At 39.8% G+C, this 19034-nt stretch overlaps 1 protein-coding gene across 2 annotated transcripts in view; it reads left to right on the forward strand.

The window, feature by feature from the left end:
- The window catches only part of LOC121512969 (proprotein convertase subtilisin/kexin type 6-like), a 28667-nt gene extending 10792 nt beyond the window's left edge, over nt 1-17875 (forward strand). For both annotated transcript variants that reach the window (XM_041792410.1, XM_041792419.1), the window contains exons 7-21: nt 184-356; nt 445-657; nt 5933-6033; nt 6470-6573; nt 7434-7551; nt 9464-9652; nt 9961-10097; nt 10497-10661; nt 12270-12372; nt 12550-12746; nt 13480-13567; nt 13637-13740; nt 13938-14067; nt 14636-14748; nt 16650-17875. In XM_041792410.1, coding sequence (XP_041648344.1) covers nt 184-356; nt 445-657; nt 5933-6033; nt 6470-6573; nt 7434-7551; nt 9464-9652; nt 9961-10097; nt 10497-10661; nt 12270-12372; nt 12550-12746; nt 13480-13567; nt 13637-13740; nt 13938-14067; nt 14636-14748; nt 16650-16747 — 2033 coding nt within the window. In that variant the 3' untranslated portion in view covers nt 16748-17875. The remainder of the gene's footprint in view (nt 1-183; nt 357-444; nt 658-5932; nt 6034-6469; nt 6574-7433; nt 7552-9463; nt 9653-9960; nt 10098-10496; nt 10662-12269; nt 12373-12549; nt 12747-13479; nt 13568-13636; nt 13741-13937; nt 14068-14635; nt 14749-16649) is intronic.
- Nucleotides 17876-19034: the final 1159 nt, after the last annotated feature.

The raw sequence follows: 19034 nt of genomic DNA on the forward strand, positions 1-19034 counted from the left end.
AGAAAGTTAATTTCTTAACCACCGTCCTCAGGTACTCGTCTATTTTTTCTAATGTTGGACTTTCCTTGCTCTGTCAACATCAACCTTCCTTTTCAAAGTTGAACCATTAATATGTATTATATGATCAGTCTTTGGTGAATACTGACACAGACTACACGATGATTGTTGTTTCCTTTGCCGCAGGGATTCGGATGCTGGATGGTGATGTGACTGATTTAGTGGAGGCTAAATCCCTGGGAATCCGCCCCAACTACATTGACATCTACAGTGCCAGCTGGGGGCCAAAAGATGATGGAAAGACAGTGGACGGTCCAGGGAAGCTAACTAAGAGAGCTTTTGAGCAAGGCATCACAAAGGTCAGAGAGCAAATGAAAAATAAATATACTTACAGAATTTGTTTTAAATGCTTGAATCAGATCACCTTCTCATGATTATGTCCCACAGGGCCGTAAAGGCCTCGGGTCCATTTTTGTCTGGGCATCGGGTAACGGTGGTCAGCAGGGAGATCACTGTTCATGTGACGGCTATACCAGCAGCATCTACACAATCTCCGTGTCTAGCACCACAGAGAATGGAAACAAGCCCTGGTACCTGGAGGTCTGCAGTTCCATCATGGTCACAACCTACAGCAGTGGAGAGTTTTATGAGAGGAAGATTGTGAGTACTGGGTAAATGTTTTTCTGTTACACTTGCAGCTCCAACAGAGTATTAAATATGTGTACTACAAGTTTAATCTAAAGGCAGGAGCCTGCTGACTGTCTAAAAGCTGCTGACATGGAAAAAATATTGATGCAGTGATCATCAACTGGTGGCCCAAGTGCCAAATCAGGCCCCAGCAAAGCTCCCAATGTGGCCCCCAAGATATGACTAAATTCAGAAAATGTGAGGAGGAAAAAAGATCCCAGAACAAACAACACTGCAGCAGTTTTATCAGGAATTACTTTATGCTTGAACTATTGTTTGTGAGTGTGTGTGTTTTTTTTTTATTAATTAATATTTTTAAGGAAGTCCACCTGTTATTATTAGTGAAAATGATGCATGATTAATACATACTTATCCTAAGTCCTGACTAAATCTGCATTTTTTCAACTTTCCAATTCAGTCTCTTTGAGCATGCAGTTTTATAATATAAATATGCAGCTAAAATATATCAAATGCCCCCTTTTAGCTGGCAGCATATGGAGCTATTATTGTTGCATCCAAGTATCCAATGCATGAATATGAAATACATTCATGCATTGGATATTTGAAACTTGTCAAGTTAGGATAATGATGCCTGAAATATTTTTTTCTGCACATTTTAGATCAAATTTAAAAGTGTATTAACTAAATATGAAGTATGTTTAGATTAAAAATATTTATTACAACTTACAGATAACACTAATGGCATTATCGTGGTACAATCTCTCATTACATTTTTTATTTTTAGCTGTTATGAAAGGTTTTTAAAATAATCTGTGAAGTTTATCGACCAGTTGAGGCAGTGAATAAAATTAACTGAGGTTTATCCACAGTGATGATGAATATTTAGTTTGTAGTTTTTAAATACCTCTATTTCCCTTTCACATGATCGATTCACCACTACAAATTATTGCTTAAATTTTCTCCTGGCAGGATCTCATGTTTGACATTTACTGATCTTTAAGACATATTTGGAGGAGAAGTTGAATTAGCTCAGTAGCTCCAGTCTTGTCTGGTACATTTTTTGCTCCACCCTAAAAGATCCACATCTCTATTCTTCCTCCCTCCAGTGTCTGTCCTTGGGCTATTTCATGTGCCTTTAACTTACTTTATGAAAGTTAGCAATTAAAAGATATAAAAAAAAGTTCAAATCTGAAATTGTTCAAACCAGTAAGGTTTACTGTATGATGAATTTAATGTTTTTCCTCGACAGCGTCTTTACTAGCAGTGGAGTAAATATAAAAACAAGTAAAGTAAATATTTGTGAATCCTAATGGTTGACTCATATTTGTGTGAGTGGAGGAGGAGTAGACCAAAGATCAGCCACGGTCATGTTTGTTTGGACTGTGGTGTACTTCTCAGGTCATGCTAAGTTTACAGAATAAGAGAAAGCGATGAGACAGAGGGATTTATCTTCACAGCAGACGGCTACATTAGAAGATCATACTGCAGCAGTTTACAGTCAGCTGTGAGAATCTGAGTTTGGGCTTTTACCAGCTCCGGCTCTGTCTCTTTAGCAGCAGCCAACCCTGTCCATAGTGTAAATATTAGGATTTGTTTTGTGAAAAAGACCCACAGGGATAAAGAGGTGTAGTGAGGAGGTGGAGGCTAGCCAAACAGTCAGGTCAGGAGGGGGAAAGGACAAAACAGATTCACTGATTACATCAAGATGGACTAATGAGCTCCAGCATGATCATATCAGACATCCTCTGTTCCTGCTGTTGTTTTCCCTAAAGGAGTCTGTTTTATATTTCTGATTATGATCTTTGACAAATTATATTAACCAGAGCCCGGCGTGGGACTCCTTTCTTAATCCTGCTCCTGACCATCCATGTTAAATAGTCAGAATATCAGACAGTATGTTTAATTAAAGGCGATACTGATATGTTCACTGGAGTGCCTCCAAGATTAAGTTTTCTCTCTGAATAAAGGAACAGAAAAAACAACCTCAATCTTTTCTTGCGTAACAGTGCCACACATGGATAAAAAAACAGCTGATTCAACTTCTGGTTAAGGCTTAGTGCTAGCTAACAGTTTATTAATATTTTTTGAAACCCAAAGACTGTTGTTGTCTGACTAGACATGCAACAAAACTTAGGTTTTTCCTCTACAGAATCTCATCTCTGAGAAAGAAAAGTGAAAGAGGAAGAGGTCATGAATTACTGCCAACAGACAATCTGCTGTCCCTTCAGAGAACAATCAAACATACGTCTTCATATCCTGCCATCAAATCTTTTGTTAAATTGATTAAAATATGGCTGCCTTTCTTTAACCTGGCTGTCCCAGAATACTGACCCTGATAAATGTATTTTGCAATCACGCTTTGATGAAGAATTTCTTGTCCTTTAAATGGCAGCACTGTTGACCCTGCCACATTTAAAATACGTACATCTTGTACTTTTGTAGACTTTTAATCCTGTTGACAGTTTAGGGGAATAGGGGAATGATTCTCCTCTAAATCAGTGTTTCCCAACCATTTTTCCTTGGCATCCCCCCTACTTGTACCTAAGACAAGCGGAGTGCCCCAGGACCCAAGAGAGAAGAAAAAGTGACACACTGCTGCCAAAAATCAACATCAATTTCAATTGTTTCACTGATAAAACCCTAAAAAGGCCTATGGATGCTTTTCTTATCAAAAGACCTTTGTATAAACTACTTAATAACTGCTTTATCATGGTTGTAGTCAATATTTGCATATCTAATTTTTAGCAGCCCCCCCATCCCTGGTGGTCCCGGACCCCAGGTTAGGAACCAATGCTCTATTTAAATATAAACATCTCTGAATGAAAGTTTTAGTGAGGACTTTGTCATTTTTAATGTTTGAAACAGTATTTCGGTGCTTTATGGGAGCCACAAGTGACCAGAACTTTGATCCATCTAAATATCTAAGTTTTTCTGCAGCTACTCTGTGCTCATTTTTAAAAGACTGAAATGGACAACTCCCCATGCTGCCCCATAGATGGTCTAATGGTGGCTCCTACTTTCTAAAACTCTTTGCTATCCACCGTCATGTGACTGAAAGCTATCAATAAAATACTAACTACTATGGCTGAACGATTTTGGAAAATGATCTAATTGTGATTTTTTTCCCCCCAATATTGCGATTGCAATTTGATATGTGATTATTCCTTAGTTTTCTTTAATTCCTAAACAAAGGCTGAACAATTCTTTAAAAATATGTAATTCTGATCATTTTGACTCATATTGTAAATTGGATATGAATTGCTGCTGAAGGGTTTTTTTCATTCTCATATTTAAGAAGAAAAAGTACAAAAATAAAGGTAGGATTTTTTGTAGACTATTCTAAGAGATGGCACTTGAATGATTGTATGATTTATCATGCATAACATATCTGTTGCAAACAAAAGGTTAAAACTTAGAATTTGACACAAATTTCAGGTCAAAGTAATATTGCACCTTCTGTGATTTGAAAATTGCAGCAGACCATATTGCCATCTAATTTTTGATTATTTTCCCAGCCCTACTAACTACTGTGGCTTACTGTTTTAACTGATTTTGGTTAGCAGGACTTACTCAAGTTCAAAACTTATTAACCCTCGGAGCCCTACGCTTTTTTTTAACCAGGTGTCTCGCCTGGACTTTTTGTCTTAAAAACCTGTGGTGCACAGTCAGGCACTAAACATCTTTTTTTCTGGACAACTTGGGCTTTAAAAATATTTGTGCTGCAGGGATGTCACCTGAATTTTAAAGATGTTATGGGACTATTGAGATAAAAGAAAAAACAAACAGAAATTAGAACTCTCAAAGGGATACTTCAACATTTTGGCAAATTTGCCCATTGCCATAATTCCTATAGTCTTAGTAATAGGTTAGTTCCCTTTAGTTGTCGGTGCAAGCTGTTTCTAGATCTGGGGGGACCATTAAACCAGCTGCACCGCTAACGCTATGGAAGCAGAGGGTATTTTTTGCTTTCCCTCATCAAACTCATCAAATACACAATCCAACAACTCCAAAACGCTCTCGTGGTCAAGTTGTGACCTGCACATTTACCACACTATGGAATAGTGATGGAACATTACGAGACGGAGATGTTTTAAAGTTAAATGCAAAGCCGGAACTACACTCCAGACATAGCTGCTGCACTGTGTCACTCCGCCCAGTGGTTTACACAAGAAATAGTTCTGAGTATTTGCATCATGTGAAGCAATGTTACATAATTATACACTATTATTTCATAGCGTAGTGAATGTGCAGGTCACAACTTGACCATGAGAGCGTGTTTGAGTTGTTGGATTGTGTATTTGATGAGTTTGATGAGGGAAAGCAAAAAATACCTTCTGCTTCCATAGCGTTAGCGGTGCAGCTGATATATTGGTCCCCCCAGATCTAGAAACAGCTTGCACCGACAACTAACAGAAACGAACCTATTACTAAGACTATAGGAACTATGGCAATGGGCAAATTTGCCAAAATGTTGAAGTATCCCTTTAAGACTTTTCTGTGTGATGCACAGTAAACAATAATGACAAAAACTTTAAAGTCTTGTCTCTTGGGGACAAAAAAGTAAAAAACAATCATTCTATGACAATATTCACAAATTTACAAGAAACATCCATGCGCTTTTTTGAATGGGCTTATTTGTTATTCAAAGCAGTTCCTGTCTGCAGAGACACAGAGGGACACATCACAGACTCTCTGTCTCTTCGTTATTAACTATTCAGGCCGTCTCCTGCAGGATCTGCACAGTTAGACATTCGGCAGGTAGCATCAGGCCTGGCGTGTGCAAATGTGCCGCTCTGGCCAAGAGACAATTTTGTTGCCCCTCAGTTTGCAGGCAACAAGAAACAACACATAAACCCAGTCAAAAAAACAAACAAACTTGAAAATGATCAAAAATGGATAAAAAGACGTTTAAGATCAGATTGACTGGTGTGGATTTAATCCATGAATGTCCCTGAAAGTCACCCTAGTTCCAGACTCGATTTAGGTTCTTCCGTAAGGCATATGAAGGCATAGATATCATCAGTGGAACAGCACAATGGCTATCTTCAAGAGTAAAACAAAGTAATAGTCTGACTTATGTTGCTAAAGTTGATTCTTCAACTTTTATAAACTGCATTGCTTCCTTTCATTTACAACAATGCTGGTCTTGAAGGGTTAAAAATTGTGTTTGAAGATGACCATTTTCATGCGAACACTCTTTTTTTTTTTTTTACCTTTTGTACTTTCTAGTGTGATTGTCACCTTGAAGGGTTTTTTTCCAGTAAAGCTACTGTGTTTGTGCTTTCAGGTAACCACTGACATTCGACATCGCTGCACTGACACTCACACTGGCACCTCTGTCTCTGCTCCCATCGTGGCCGGAGTCATCGCCCTTGCCCTGGAGGCCAAGTCTGTCTTTTTTTAATTTTGGGGGGGGGGGCGTCATGGGTACCCTGTGTTTTAAGTTTTGGAAGTTTTTACTCTCCTAAAGCAACATGATGCAACAGCTTGACCTTAAACAAAAGCTCTAAAAACTCTTGGTGCACACAGACCTGTAAGATGAGAATAGCCCTTATTTTAAACTGTGCTAGAACAATATTATGTATCAATAAGAAAATTATTTTTTTATACCAATAGTTTGTTAGAGAGATTTGCAAAACACTGACTCACATGTCTCATAGATGCATCTCTAAAGTAAATTGTCTTCATAAAAGCATCACATATTAATATGTTAAATAACTCACACTGCTATGATTAGCAGTATTCGCCCCCTCCCTGATTTCTCTTGCATATTTGTCACATATTTGTCACTTTATGAGACCAGCAGAGTCTTTGCTTTCTGCAGCCTTTTGCTGACATGGAGGGACGTGCAGCACCTGCTGGTGAGGACATCCAGACCGGTTCACCTGAGAGCTGACGACTGGAAAACCAATGCTGCTGGACACAGAGGCACACAGCATTCTTCCTCTAATGCTAATATAGTACAGCGACTGCCTCACACTCACAGATGACATTATTAGGTACACCTGTTCAAATTCCTAATCATCCAATTACAAGACAGCAGGTCAAGTTGATGTGCTTGAGTTTAAAATGAGCATTAGCATGGAGAAGAGGGGGAATTTAGGTGACTTTGTAGGTGTCATGGTTATTGGTGTATTTCACAGACTGCTGATCTGCTGGGAGTTTCCCACCATCACGATCATCTCTGGGGTTATCAGAGAAAGGTAGAGAATATCCAGGTAGCAGCAGTTCTCTGGGCTTAAATGCCTTATTGATGGCAAAGCCCAGTCACAAACAATAATTCACATCAGCATGCAGGACAATGAAGGGAGATGGAAGAAAAAACAACATTTCAAAAGCTACAGCAGCAGAAAACCATGATGTCTGCCACTCCTGTCATCTAGGAACAGTAGTGAGGTAAGGCAGGGTCACAAACATTCGACAACAGAAGATTGGAAAACATTCCTGATCTGATGATTCCCGATTTCTGCTGTAGGGTCGGAATTTGGCAGGAACATGATGAAATCCTGCCAGACCACCAACAACTACGGCACATTTAGAGTCACACCTTTTTCTCCATCCTGATGCATATTTTAAATCTCAGCACATCATCTTGACCATGTCTTTGTACCTGATTACACTGTTTGCTGCTGTGATTGGCTGATTAGACGTTTACATTAATGAGGAGTGAACAGGTACACCTAATAAAGTGATCAGTGACTGGATGCGTCAGTTATTTAGAGGTGATTTCTTCCTGAGCATAGAGAGAATTGTTGCTCTTTATGATCAGAGTGCATCTTTTCTCACAGTCAGCCACCTGTTTGGGTTTGGCCTGGTGGATGCAGAAGCCATGGTGCTTGAGGCAAAGAAGTGGAGGACTGTTCCTACTCAACACACCTGCAGACATTCACCTGAGCGACGCATCAGGTAAGCTGAGCCAATATTTACAAATACAAATGAATTTAGAAAAGAAAAGGATGATTTCAGTTTGTTGAGAAATGATTATTTTCAGTTTTCTGTGATGAGGAGTTTGTCTACTCAGCAGTCCATTAAAAGGTATAATAGATGGAACCATGACCTGTTCAACCTCCTGCCACCAGCTCTAATCAGTTTATACCATCCATCCATCTTCTTCCGCTTATCCGGGGTCGGGTCATGGTGGCAGCAGGCGAAGTAAGTCAACCCAGACATCTATCTCCCCTGCAACACTTTCCAGTTCCTCCTGAGGGATTCCAATGCGCTCCCTGGCCAGATGGGATATATAATCCCTCTAGTGAGTTCTGGGTCTGCCTCGGGGTCTTCTCCACAGGAAAGCGCCTAGAAAGACATCCTGACCAGATGCCTATCCACCTCAGCTGGGTCCTTTTCTACTTCGAGATCCTTCCTGATGTCCGAGCTCCTCCCCTATCTCTAAGGCTGAGCCTAGACACCCTCCAGAGGAATCTCATTTCAACTGCTTGTATTTGTGATCTCCTTTCGGTCATTACCAGAGTTCATGACCACAGGTGAGGGTTGGGACATAGATTGACTGGTAAATCGAAAGCTTTGCCTTTCAGCCCACTCCCTCTTCACCACAACGGTACGGTACAGCGCCTGCAAAACTGCTGACCCCAAACCAATCTGCCTGTCAATCTCTCGGTCCAGTCTACCCTAACTCTTGAACAAGACCCTGAAATACTTGAACTCCTTCACTTGGGGCAGAGACTCACTCCCCATCCGGAGGTGGCAACCCACCACTTCCCGCTAGTTTATACCAGTTCTGATGAAATTAATTCTGGTCTTATATTTCCACCGAATGATAGACAATTATTGATGATGGTATTTATAAGAACATAGATGGTATTGATATCAATAAAAATGATTGATTCCCATCCCTAATTCGACTGTTAACCATGCCTTACATTCCTGAATAAATCACAACTATAATCCCTATTTTAAAATGCACATTACTATAAGGAAATATATTGATGATTAAAGGTAGGCAGTGATGGCATCTTTCTCTGTCATCTAGAGAATGATGACTGTACACTCCATTTATTTCTGTGATGCATCTTGAAAGCTCTACATAAGTGGAGAATACGGGTTAGAAAGGCATTGTGTTAATTAATTACTAGGGCTGTCAAGAGTTAAATTTTTCATCTTGATTTATCTCAGTTTCTGTAGTTAATTGTGGTTAATTGCTACCTTTTGGATGCATTGTAAGTTTCCACTATTTTGATTTCGAAACTATTTTTGTGTCATTTTGTGTCACTGCTGTCCTACACCAAGGGTAATTGACTTCCTGTTTGGGTACAGACCTACTTTTAGAGGTAAATCGAAGATTTAAACAAAGACTTAACCATGGAAAATGAAACTTGCTATGGACTGAAAATGAAATAAGAGATCATTAAAAAGGTGCAGATTAATTCTGACTTGTTCTCTGAGCTGTCTGTGAGCTTTTAAAGGTGAAATGAGGCATTATGGAGCAGTGATGGACTTATTTTACATCACTGTGGCTGCAGGGAGACGTGACCTTAACCAGTGTGTTTTGAAAGGGATTAAGCCCGATTAAAAATATTGGTGCACTGGGCGCGCCGGTAGACGAGTGGTTAAGGCACGCACCATATACGCAGGTGACCTGGGTTCAAATCCGGCCCGTGGCACTATTTCCTGCATGTCTCTCCCCGCTCTCCTCCCTGTTTCTGGCTCTATCCACTGTCCTATCTAAAAAAGGCCAAAAATAAATCTTAAAAAAAAAAAATATTGGTGCACCAATTGTGGACCTTGAGTAATCACAATTAACTCAATTCATCTTGACAACCCTATTGATTATGTAATCTATTGCTCGCCTCTTCTCTAGGCACATCCATGCTGGCCAAAGCCTGAACAGCAGCATTTCCACCACTGGCTGTTCAGAAGAACCTGAGCAACATGTTGATTACCTGGAGCACGTGGTGGTCAGGGTCCTGTTAGTCCACCCACGACGGGGAGACCTGGAGATCAACCTCATCTCACCATCTGGGACCAAATCACAGCTTCTGGCCAGGAGGTGAGAGCCCCCATGCACACTACAGCTCCAACTTTATAAAACACAAATTGAAATGTTTGAAGTGGAAAAACGAAAACTCCTTCTTCTCATCGTACTCACACTGGCTGTGGTTGTTATGATTTCAGAAGTTTGTTGAGTCATTACAGGTTTCTCGTAATTTATGAATATAGTTCCTGCTCGGTTATCTCACTGCATCTCTTTGGTAGAAGACCCACTCTAGCTTTATGTTTACATTATAAGTGTAGCATTAAGGGGTTTGAACCCTTTGTGTTCATGAAAGCTTTCTCAGGCTGCTTTTCATCACACAGATTGGTTGACAATTCCAACGAAGGATTCAGAAATTGGGAGTTCATGACGGTTCATTTCTGGGGTGAGAGAGCTGCTGGCACATGGACTTTAGAGATCATCGACACACCGTCAAAGCTACGCAACCCCAACGTGCTGGGTAAGATCCAAGAAAACACACCAAAGCACAATTTCACATTTAAAGTGGGTAGACTGAGGCTGAAAATAAGAACAGGTGGTACAGTCTCAGGAAGATGATCAGATTGATCCTCCAGTCTGCATATCAAATTATCCCTAGGGAATTATCTCAGCTGTTGAGAGCAAAAAGTCTCTCCGTGGCCTGGGCTTGGTGTGCCACTGTGTAAAGAAGTAGCAGAATGAGTCACTGTATGAATATCAGGTGAATATATAGTGAGCATATTAAAGTGGCATGTAGAGGTAAAAAAAGGAAAGACGTCCAGTTGTGATCACACTAGAGGCTGATGCAAGTCTCCAGTGAAACCTTACAAATAACTTTTTTTTATTTTAATTACCAATGTTGTTATTTTTTTCTTCACAGGCAACCTGAAAGAATGGACTCTGATCCTTTATGGCACGTCTGAGAACCCGTACCAGCTCAACAGTGCTCAGCGTTCCCGTTCAAGGATGTTAGAGACCCCAGCCGAGGAGGCAGTCCCGGAGCAGCCAGGGCTGGAGGAGGAGGAGGAAGAAGAAGAGTACAATGGTGAGAGTGTTACAGAGATTTTCTCATCAAACACACGTACTAGGGCTGAGCAGTTTGGCAAAATAATCTAATTGCAATTTTTTTTACCCAATATTGCAATTGCAATTTGTAATTCCTTAAGTTATAAGACTAAACAAGGGCTGGACAATTTTGAAAAAATACCTTTTCATGAGGATTTTGACTTGTATTACAACTATGAATTGTTGTATTGTCATTCCCATATTTGAAAAGAAAAATATAAAAGACTATTCTCAAAAAGGCACCTGAATGATTGCATATTATGTAATGCATATCATCTCTGCTGCAAAAGAAAAAAAATTTAAACTGTTTGACTCAGATTTCAAGTCAAAGAAATATTGCACCTTTTATGATTTGAAAATTGCAGCTGGCCATATTATGATTTAATCAAATTTTCTATTAATTTCCCAGCCCCAACATACACATGATAATGTTATTTTAAAAGATTGGGTTGGATCTAGACCACTGTTACTCAACCCTGCTCAACCAAAGAGCCAACTTGTTAAAAATAAAATTGTAAGAGCCACAATCTAAGGGGTGAAAAGTGGTGAAAAAATGGGTTAAAGTAGCAATAAATTAAGTTTAAGCCAACAAATAAGGTGGGAAAATGGGCAAAAAATTGGCAAAAATGGGTTAAAGGTGACGGAAATCAGGATAATAAGTGGCAGATATGGGTGAGAAGTGAAAAAAACTAAGTTACAGGTGGCAAAAATGGTCAAAAAGTGGCAAAATGTGTAGAAATGGGCAAAAAGTAGCAAAGAGTGGGAAAAATGGGTAAAAAAGAGGCAAAAATGGGGATAATAAGTAGCAGAAACAGGTGAGAAGGGGATAAAAAACTAAGTTACATGTTGCAAAAACTGTCAAAAAGCTGCAAAAACCCGACCAAAAATGAGTGGAAAGTGACTTAGATGGGCAAAAAGCAGCAAAAACCCGGCCAAAAATGAGTGGAAAGTGACTTAAATGGGCAAAAAGCAGCAAAAATGGGCAAAAAAAGTGGCAAAAAATGGTGAAAAGTGATCAAAATGGGGATAAGGAGTGGTAGAAATGGATGAGAACTGGCAAAAAACTAAATTACAGGTGGCAAAAATGGTCAAAAAGTGGCATAAACGCAGCATAAAATTAGTGGAAGTTGACTTAAATGGGCAAAAAGCAGCAAAAAAGGGGGAAAATGGGCAAAAAGAAGCAAAGGTTGGCAAAAGGGGCAAAAAAGTAGCATTTAATGGCAGAAGGCAGCCTTATTTGGGAAAAAAGTGGCAAAAAATTGTTAAAAAAAGGGGAATTTCTGAGGTTTTCTGGGGAATACAATTTTGAATTAAGATATAAAGAGCCACAAATCATCATGAAAGAGTCACACACTCAGTATCACTGATCTAGACAAATAATCTGTAAAATGAGGAAGGATGTCACAGGAGTGTAATTCAAAAGAGTTAGAACCCATAAATTTTCTACTTTTTAATATGAAAATGCAAAAGAAGTTATGAGATGTTTGGATGTTAATGCTGATATTGCTGATCACATGATATAAACGATGATAATGACAATATCGATGATGAGGAGGATACTGATGATGGTTATGTGTTGCTTATAAAGGTCCGTGCCACGGTGAATGTGGAGACCAGGGCTGTGACGGTCCAGATGCTGTCCACTGTCTGAACTGTGTTCATTTCAGCTCAGGGAACTTGAAGAGCGGCAGGTAAGAGCTGACAGAACTAGACAAGATCAACTTTTATGATGCACTCTTCTACATTTTTAATGACAGCAGATAAAACGTATAATTTCAAATGGACCTCACAGACAGAAATGTCTGTGCTGTACTCGTCTACATTCTACTGTAAATAATCTCTTACTGGACCGTCCCGTGTCCGTCTAGAACCTGTGTGAGCCACTGTCCTCTGGGGCTCTACGGGGATGTGACGTCTCGTCGCTGCAGACGCTGCTATAAAGGCTGTGAGAGATGCATTGGCTCATCAGCAGGTGCCTGTCTCTCCTGTCGTAGAGGACTTTACCTTAACCCACTCAACTCCAGCTGCACTGATACCTGTGCCCCAGGATACTATGCTGATGAGAGTAAGTGAGCACGTTCAATGACATTTTTAAGTTCAGTCAGATTTATGCACAAGTACACATGTCTGTGGTTTCCACAGTACTAGTTGTGTATTATTATCCACGCATCAACCTTACAAACTCCTTTGTGCAGCTACTATTTTATCATACAGGAGCAAAATCAAACCCTTATGCACTGTTAAAATGAGGCAAAAAGAATCAGGAGCTCAGTCACACCAAGCATCCATGACAGTAGCACCCTCTAGTGACAGTGCTCTGTTTAAAGCTTTACACCACAGTGTGTGCTGTAAAAACTTTAAACCATAAAAGTTGGAACCATAGGAGCAGATTTAAAAGTAGATAACTGGGCCATTCAAGTGTTCACCAGCTTGTCTGAATTAGTGTGTAACAAATCTCAGGATATGTCCAGCCATGAAATTGATTTGGATGGACCCTTCATTGGTCAGGAAAAGGAGGATGTTTTTGTTGCTTTAGCTTTTAAAATGGGACTTTTTTTAGTGTGCAGCTGTGACATAATCAGTCTATAGATGCAACGTCTCAAACTGTTCATAGCTCCTTCAGTTGTGCATGACTGATTTATTTATTTAGCTTGTTTGTGTTGTTGGTGTTATTTGTTCATTCTTCTATCTCGGCCAGTTGTTCTTAAAGAAAAACAATAGCATCTTTAAGCTTTTCCTTGGATTAAATAAAAAATAAACAGCATGTCTGTGAATGAAAGTTCCTGCTGTCTAAGCAGATCAGAGACGGTGTCTGCGGTGCCATGAGCTCTGTGTGAGATGCCTGAGGTATGCAGACAGATGCACAGCCTGCAGAGAAGGATACAGGTATGTTGAGATGCTCCAGACTGTGCTTCAAACTTTTAAAACTTTTTATTTGAATGAATGTTTTTTTAGTTTAGCAGGGATGACTTGTGTTCCTGAATGCACCAGTGGGACCTTTTTCCATCTGGAGGAGATGACTTGCAGTCTCTGCCACCCCTCTTGTAAGACTTGTACAGGTCAGTGTTTTCCTGCATGTGCAGCTCCTTCAGAAAAATCCAAATTAAACTGCTTTTCTATGAGGCAAATTTATATGCCTGCTGTTACCCAGGGCTGTGTTTCAGCTGATGGTTGAGAAGATTCAGGTTCTCTGCAGTCTGTGACGTTCAGGCATTCATTTTCCATGACATGAAACTGAGATGTGTGTGTCTCTTAGGGCCGGGTAAGGAGGAGTGTATTCAGTGTGCAGAGGGCTTCCTGCAGCAGCAGTGGAAGTGTGTACAGACCTGCTCTCCTGGTTTCTACCCAGGAGAGGCAGCAGGAGTTCCTCACAGGATGTGCCACAGGTGGGAGAGTTCCACTTTTACAGACGCAATCCTGAATCAAATACTTTTATTTTAAAGTTTAGCAAGCTTAAAGTTTGAATGTACAGTGTGAAAATTCCACCACTTGGGGGCTTTAAGTCAAAACAGTGATAAGAGATAGGAGGCAGTGGGGCGGTTTCCTGTTACCCCCACTAGACAATTTCAATTTGAACAGAGGTGTGCTGCATAGCTCTGCCCACCTCTGCTGCTTTCTTCTTGTTTTAAATTGAGGACTCTGTTCAGTATAAATGTCATCAAGTGTATCTACTAAACCTCAGTTTTCATTTCATGGATAAGTTTCTTATTTTGAAGGAGAAAACCTGTTAAAAGTGGTCTTTCTGCTGCACAAGCCACTCTGAAGGCATTCTTGGCATTCTTTCACTCTCAGTGCAAAGCTGAAGATTGGGAAGAGGAGTTACACGTTATAGAGAGCGTTTTGGTGATAGAACAGCACAGCATAAATGTCAGCTTCCAGCAGCAGTTTCCAAAGCTCATGTGGCCTTTATGGATTTGATGTTTTCAGCTCACTTCTACTGCTTTACCTGTCCAGGTGTGAGGAGAACTGTGTGACCTGCAGTGGCCCTGGAGCCACCTGTACCAGATGCAAAGAAGGCTACAGCCTCTTTAGCAGGACTTGTGTTGTGAATGCATCCTGTAACAATGGTGAGTTAAAGTCATAACCCACAGGGGTGTAACGTTCTGAGATTTCCAGTGGTGCTACTTCAACAATTTGCTGAGGCAAACAATACAATTTTGATTTTGTTACAATGTAACTGAATTTCCCTGGGGATTAATAAAATATCTTTCTAGTTTTACAGTTTGGAGGTATCAGAAAGGCTAGAGGAGTGTGTGCCTTATTGTTACCTCCGCCAAGGAGGTTGTGTGATCGGGTGGGTTACTGATCTGGATCACCGTCTGGAACCAGGAATTTTTTAAAGGATTCTTTATTGTTGGGAGATAGGGCTAATGGCAGAGGTCTGCCCTGTTACCACTTTACACCCAGAGATGGTAGACATGAGTAACTTCAATCCCCGCAGCATTTTTTGGTGTGTTTCTATTCAAAGTTTTGGAATTTTTTTTTTTTTTTAAGGTTTTAGTTTGGGCATTTTTGTGCCTTTATTTGATAGAGGAGGATAGTGGATAGAGTCAGAAACAGGGACAAGAGCGGGGGAGAGACATGCGGTAAAGGGCCTCAGGCCGGATTCGAACCCGGGCCGTCCGCGTACATGGGGCGTGCCTTAGCCACTCGGCCACCTGTGCCCCCAAAGTTTTGGAGTTTATAGAGTTTGAAAGACGCATGCCCAGTCAAAGAGACGAGTCGGATTGTAACAGAGAGAAAGACAGTACATTGTAGCGAGAATACTCACAATGCTGGGAGGAATAGAGGAATATTCACCCTCTGCCATGACTTTCAGTCGTCCAGTGAGACCATGGGTTAGACTGTCAGTGCATCTGTTGGTACTGGCAGGCTATGCTTCTACCATGACAGTAAACCCGTAGGGAAGCCAGTGCTTTGCCTCACCGTGTCTCCACCCCACAGGGGAGGGAACAATCAGCAAATTAGATTTTGGGAGGGATCCGGATCACCTCCTGGATCCAGGAATGTTTTTTAAAGGATTCTTCACTATTGGGAAATAGGGCTGATGGCGGAGGTCTGCGATCTCTGATTGCTTTTCTAGTTACTACTGATTTGACCCAATGAAGGATGTTAGAGAGGAGTAATAGACCTACAATGTCAGTTATAGATGAGAGGGCCTCCCTGATCCTTTTTAAAAAAAATCATGATTCAGTTTGAAACATTTGGCTCAGTAAAGTTTTGGGCTTTGCCTCAGAACTTGTTAAGATTTAACCTCAGGAACAGTTTAGTGTGTAGAGGAGGGCTTAGTTTATTTAAAGGTAGCTCTGTCAGTATTAAGTCCATAAAAAAAGATGGAAAGGAAAATCCAGTACGTTTTAATCCAAACACATTACATCCATAAAGATCCACCAGCTGATTCAAATCTGCAAAAAGCCTTATAGAAACATTTGATTTAGTTTAGAGGAGCTGCAGAAGTATGGGACTTCATACAGGTGCAGCAGCATTTCATAATAAAAGCTCCCATTTCACAATAAAAGCCCCCAGGGCTAAGAGGAATTTTGGCTGGTTATCTAGTAAGCCCTCTAAGCACAGGGGGCCGTATGCTCTAGCTTAGACAGTGATGTTAAAGTAGAGCAGAAATGAAAAATAACCAAGAACATGTACTTATTGTGCTTTGTAAATTGTTTTTAAAAAACCTGGTCTGTTGCAAATGCCAGGGCTATTTTTTAAACATCCTAGATCATCACTGACTTAAAGTAAATTTAATTATGCTTTGACTTCACTGAGTGTATCTACAGCTCTGACAGCATGTGCCCAGCTCTGATCACTTTAAGCAGAACTTGAAGGTTTTGTTTTCAGTTTTTAATATCATTCTTTTTCAGAAAGGAAGCTTTAAGATCCAAACAGAGAAGCAGTGAGAAACTATCCTGTCTTTATCTTTGTAAGCTTTTCTGTCACTGATAATTTCTCTGTTTCTCTCTGTCAGCTGATGAGGTCTTCTGTGAGATGGTCAGGTCCAATCGGCTCTGTGGAAAGAAGCTTTACCGCCAGTTCTGCTGCCGATCCTGTCTGATGAATGGATGAGATTTGGTTCATTTATTCTTTCAAACTGATATTTTACTGCAGTATGTGAAATGTAGGCAAATATTCTGCACTAAACCTGCATTATACTGAACATGTCCAACACAACCATCATGAAGAATGTACTTTTTTTTTTTTTTACAAAAATATGACATTTGATTCTGCTATTTCCCTTACCTGTTTCAATCTTGTTTTTATAGGAGAAATGTTTTCAACCACAGCCCTATGTAAATGATAAATCAGGGATTTTTAAAGCTTTTTTTAATAATTATTTAAGCATCTTTCTGACTGACCAGACAGGTTGGAACTGATAGACAGGTCACAATAACTCAACCAGTCACTCAGTACAACTGAAGTATATAGAAGAGCATCTCTGAGCAGACGGCACATTAAACCTAGAAGCAGATAGGCTTCAGCTAAAGACGACACCAGCTGCCACACCTGCCAACAAAGAACAGCAGTCAGAGGCTAAAGTTCTAAGGAGGCTGAATTTAGCACAAAGTGAAAGTCTGCTAGACCACCAACAACCATAGCAGGTATACCTAATGAAGTGATCAGTGAGTGTAGATGTAGGTTTGAATGTCCAATGTCATATAAGATAAGGAAGTGTAATCATAAAATAAGGCCAGCTGAAAGAGCTCCAGTCATACCAAAGAATCAGTGTTGTTGACACCGCTGCTGAAGTTCAAGTAAAAACTCTGGCTGGCAGTCAGTCAAATATCCTATATGGTCTTAAGCTGTGTATGCTCTGTTTTGGGTCTGAAGTGTTTTGCAGAAAACATCTCTTAACAGATGACTGGTCTGTGTTTTTATTTGCTGTGGTGCTGTATTTTTCATGTTTCCATCCTAAATGTTCTCCTGGAGTCTCAGCTTAGACTAGAGCATCTGTGTGCTTTGTGTTTCCATGTAAATCTAGCACAAAAAGTTAGGAAACTAGTGTCTGGTAGATTGTTTCTTTGTTGTAACAGTCCTTTTTTGGCAATAACTCTTATACCATTAGAAAGCCTGTTTATTATTATTATTATTTTATCTTTTTTAAATTTGTGTTATGTGGAGGCTGTATTCAAAAAAACATGATAGAACAGCACTTTTCTGTTCCATTAAAGTGACATGTTTGTAAAGTGTCCAACATGAACTGTGAACATTTTAATATTTACCAAAATTATAGTAAACAGAAAAAAATATCACTTTCTTTAAAAAAAATGCATTTTTCATGATCCACTTGTTAAAAACTGAATAGACAAATTATGTGGTTAACAATGAATTCTGGTTTATATAGAAAATGGAAATGCTGAGGGATTTGGGGTGGCAATCAGTAGTTGCACCTCAATATGAAGAAATCATATACTCAAACAAATCTTTTGCAAAGACTTCTTTATACACCAAAACCTTTAAACTCATTGCACTGACAGTGGTACCCTTGGAAATTGAAGTTCCTCACTACCTGTCCAAAAATCTGCTTAAGGTTTTGGACATGAGCTCCATAGACCTCTGGTACTCCACAGTCAGCTCTCCAGTCCTCCACAGTTGGGCGAAGACAGATCCAGTCATCATCTGTGCTGCACTGTTGGATCTAAAACTAAATAACCATGCAGATGCACAATGCAGTACTGATGTGTGTACTGATGTTTTTGCACCGGAACTAAGGAGCAGACCAGAGTGAGAGCAACTCCTGTGTGACTGTGGTGTCCTTCCTACACCATAAACACTGAGAGACAGAGACACATCCTTCACAGTGCAGCAGAAAGACACAGCAGGGTTACATACAGGTGTACTCCTTCCCAAGGCAAGTTTCCCCTCAGAGACTATAAAGTAAATACAAAAAATTGTCATCATCCAGCCACTCAATTATCAGATGACTGTGAATGTAAATATCATTTAAGACACGGCAGTAATATTGGTTTACATTTGAAACCAATATTATCTTTAAAACTTAAAAAAAAAAAAAGTTTTAAAATTACAACATTTTAGTCCATGGTAAAATTCTAACTGCTCTGGTCTATTCCTGAAGCCCTGAGTAATTTGATTAGAGAATCTCTTAAATATTCTTCTGTAACACCTATACTCAACAGTCTTAATACTGAGGAATATGATTTTATAGACAGTAAATCTAAATTGTATATTTGTGTTTGTTGTAATTATGTAACTGTTTTGCTGCCTGTCTTGGCCAGGACACTCTTGGAAAAGAGATTTTTAATCTCAATGAGTCTCTTCCTGGTTAAATAAAGGTTAAATGAATAAATAAATGTAATAACAAAATTCTGAGATGTCTTATAACAAGGGAATCTTT

Source organism: Cheilinus undulatus, linkage group 1, assembly GCF_018320785.1.
Source record: "Cheilinus undulatus linkage group 1, ASM1832078v1, whole genome shotgun sequence".
Classification (NCBI taxonomy): domain Eukaryota; kingdom Metazoa; phylum Chordata; class Actinopteri; order Labriformes; family Labridae; genus Cheilinus; species Cheilinus undulatus.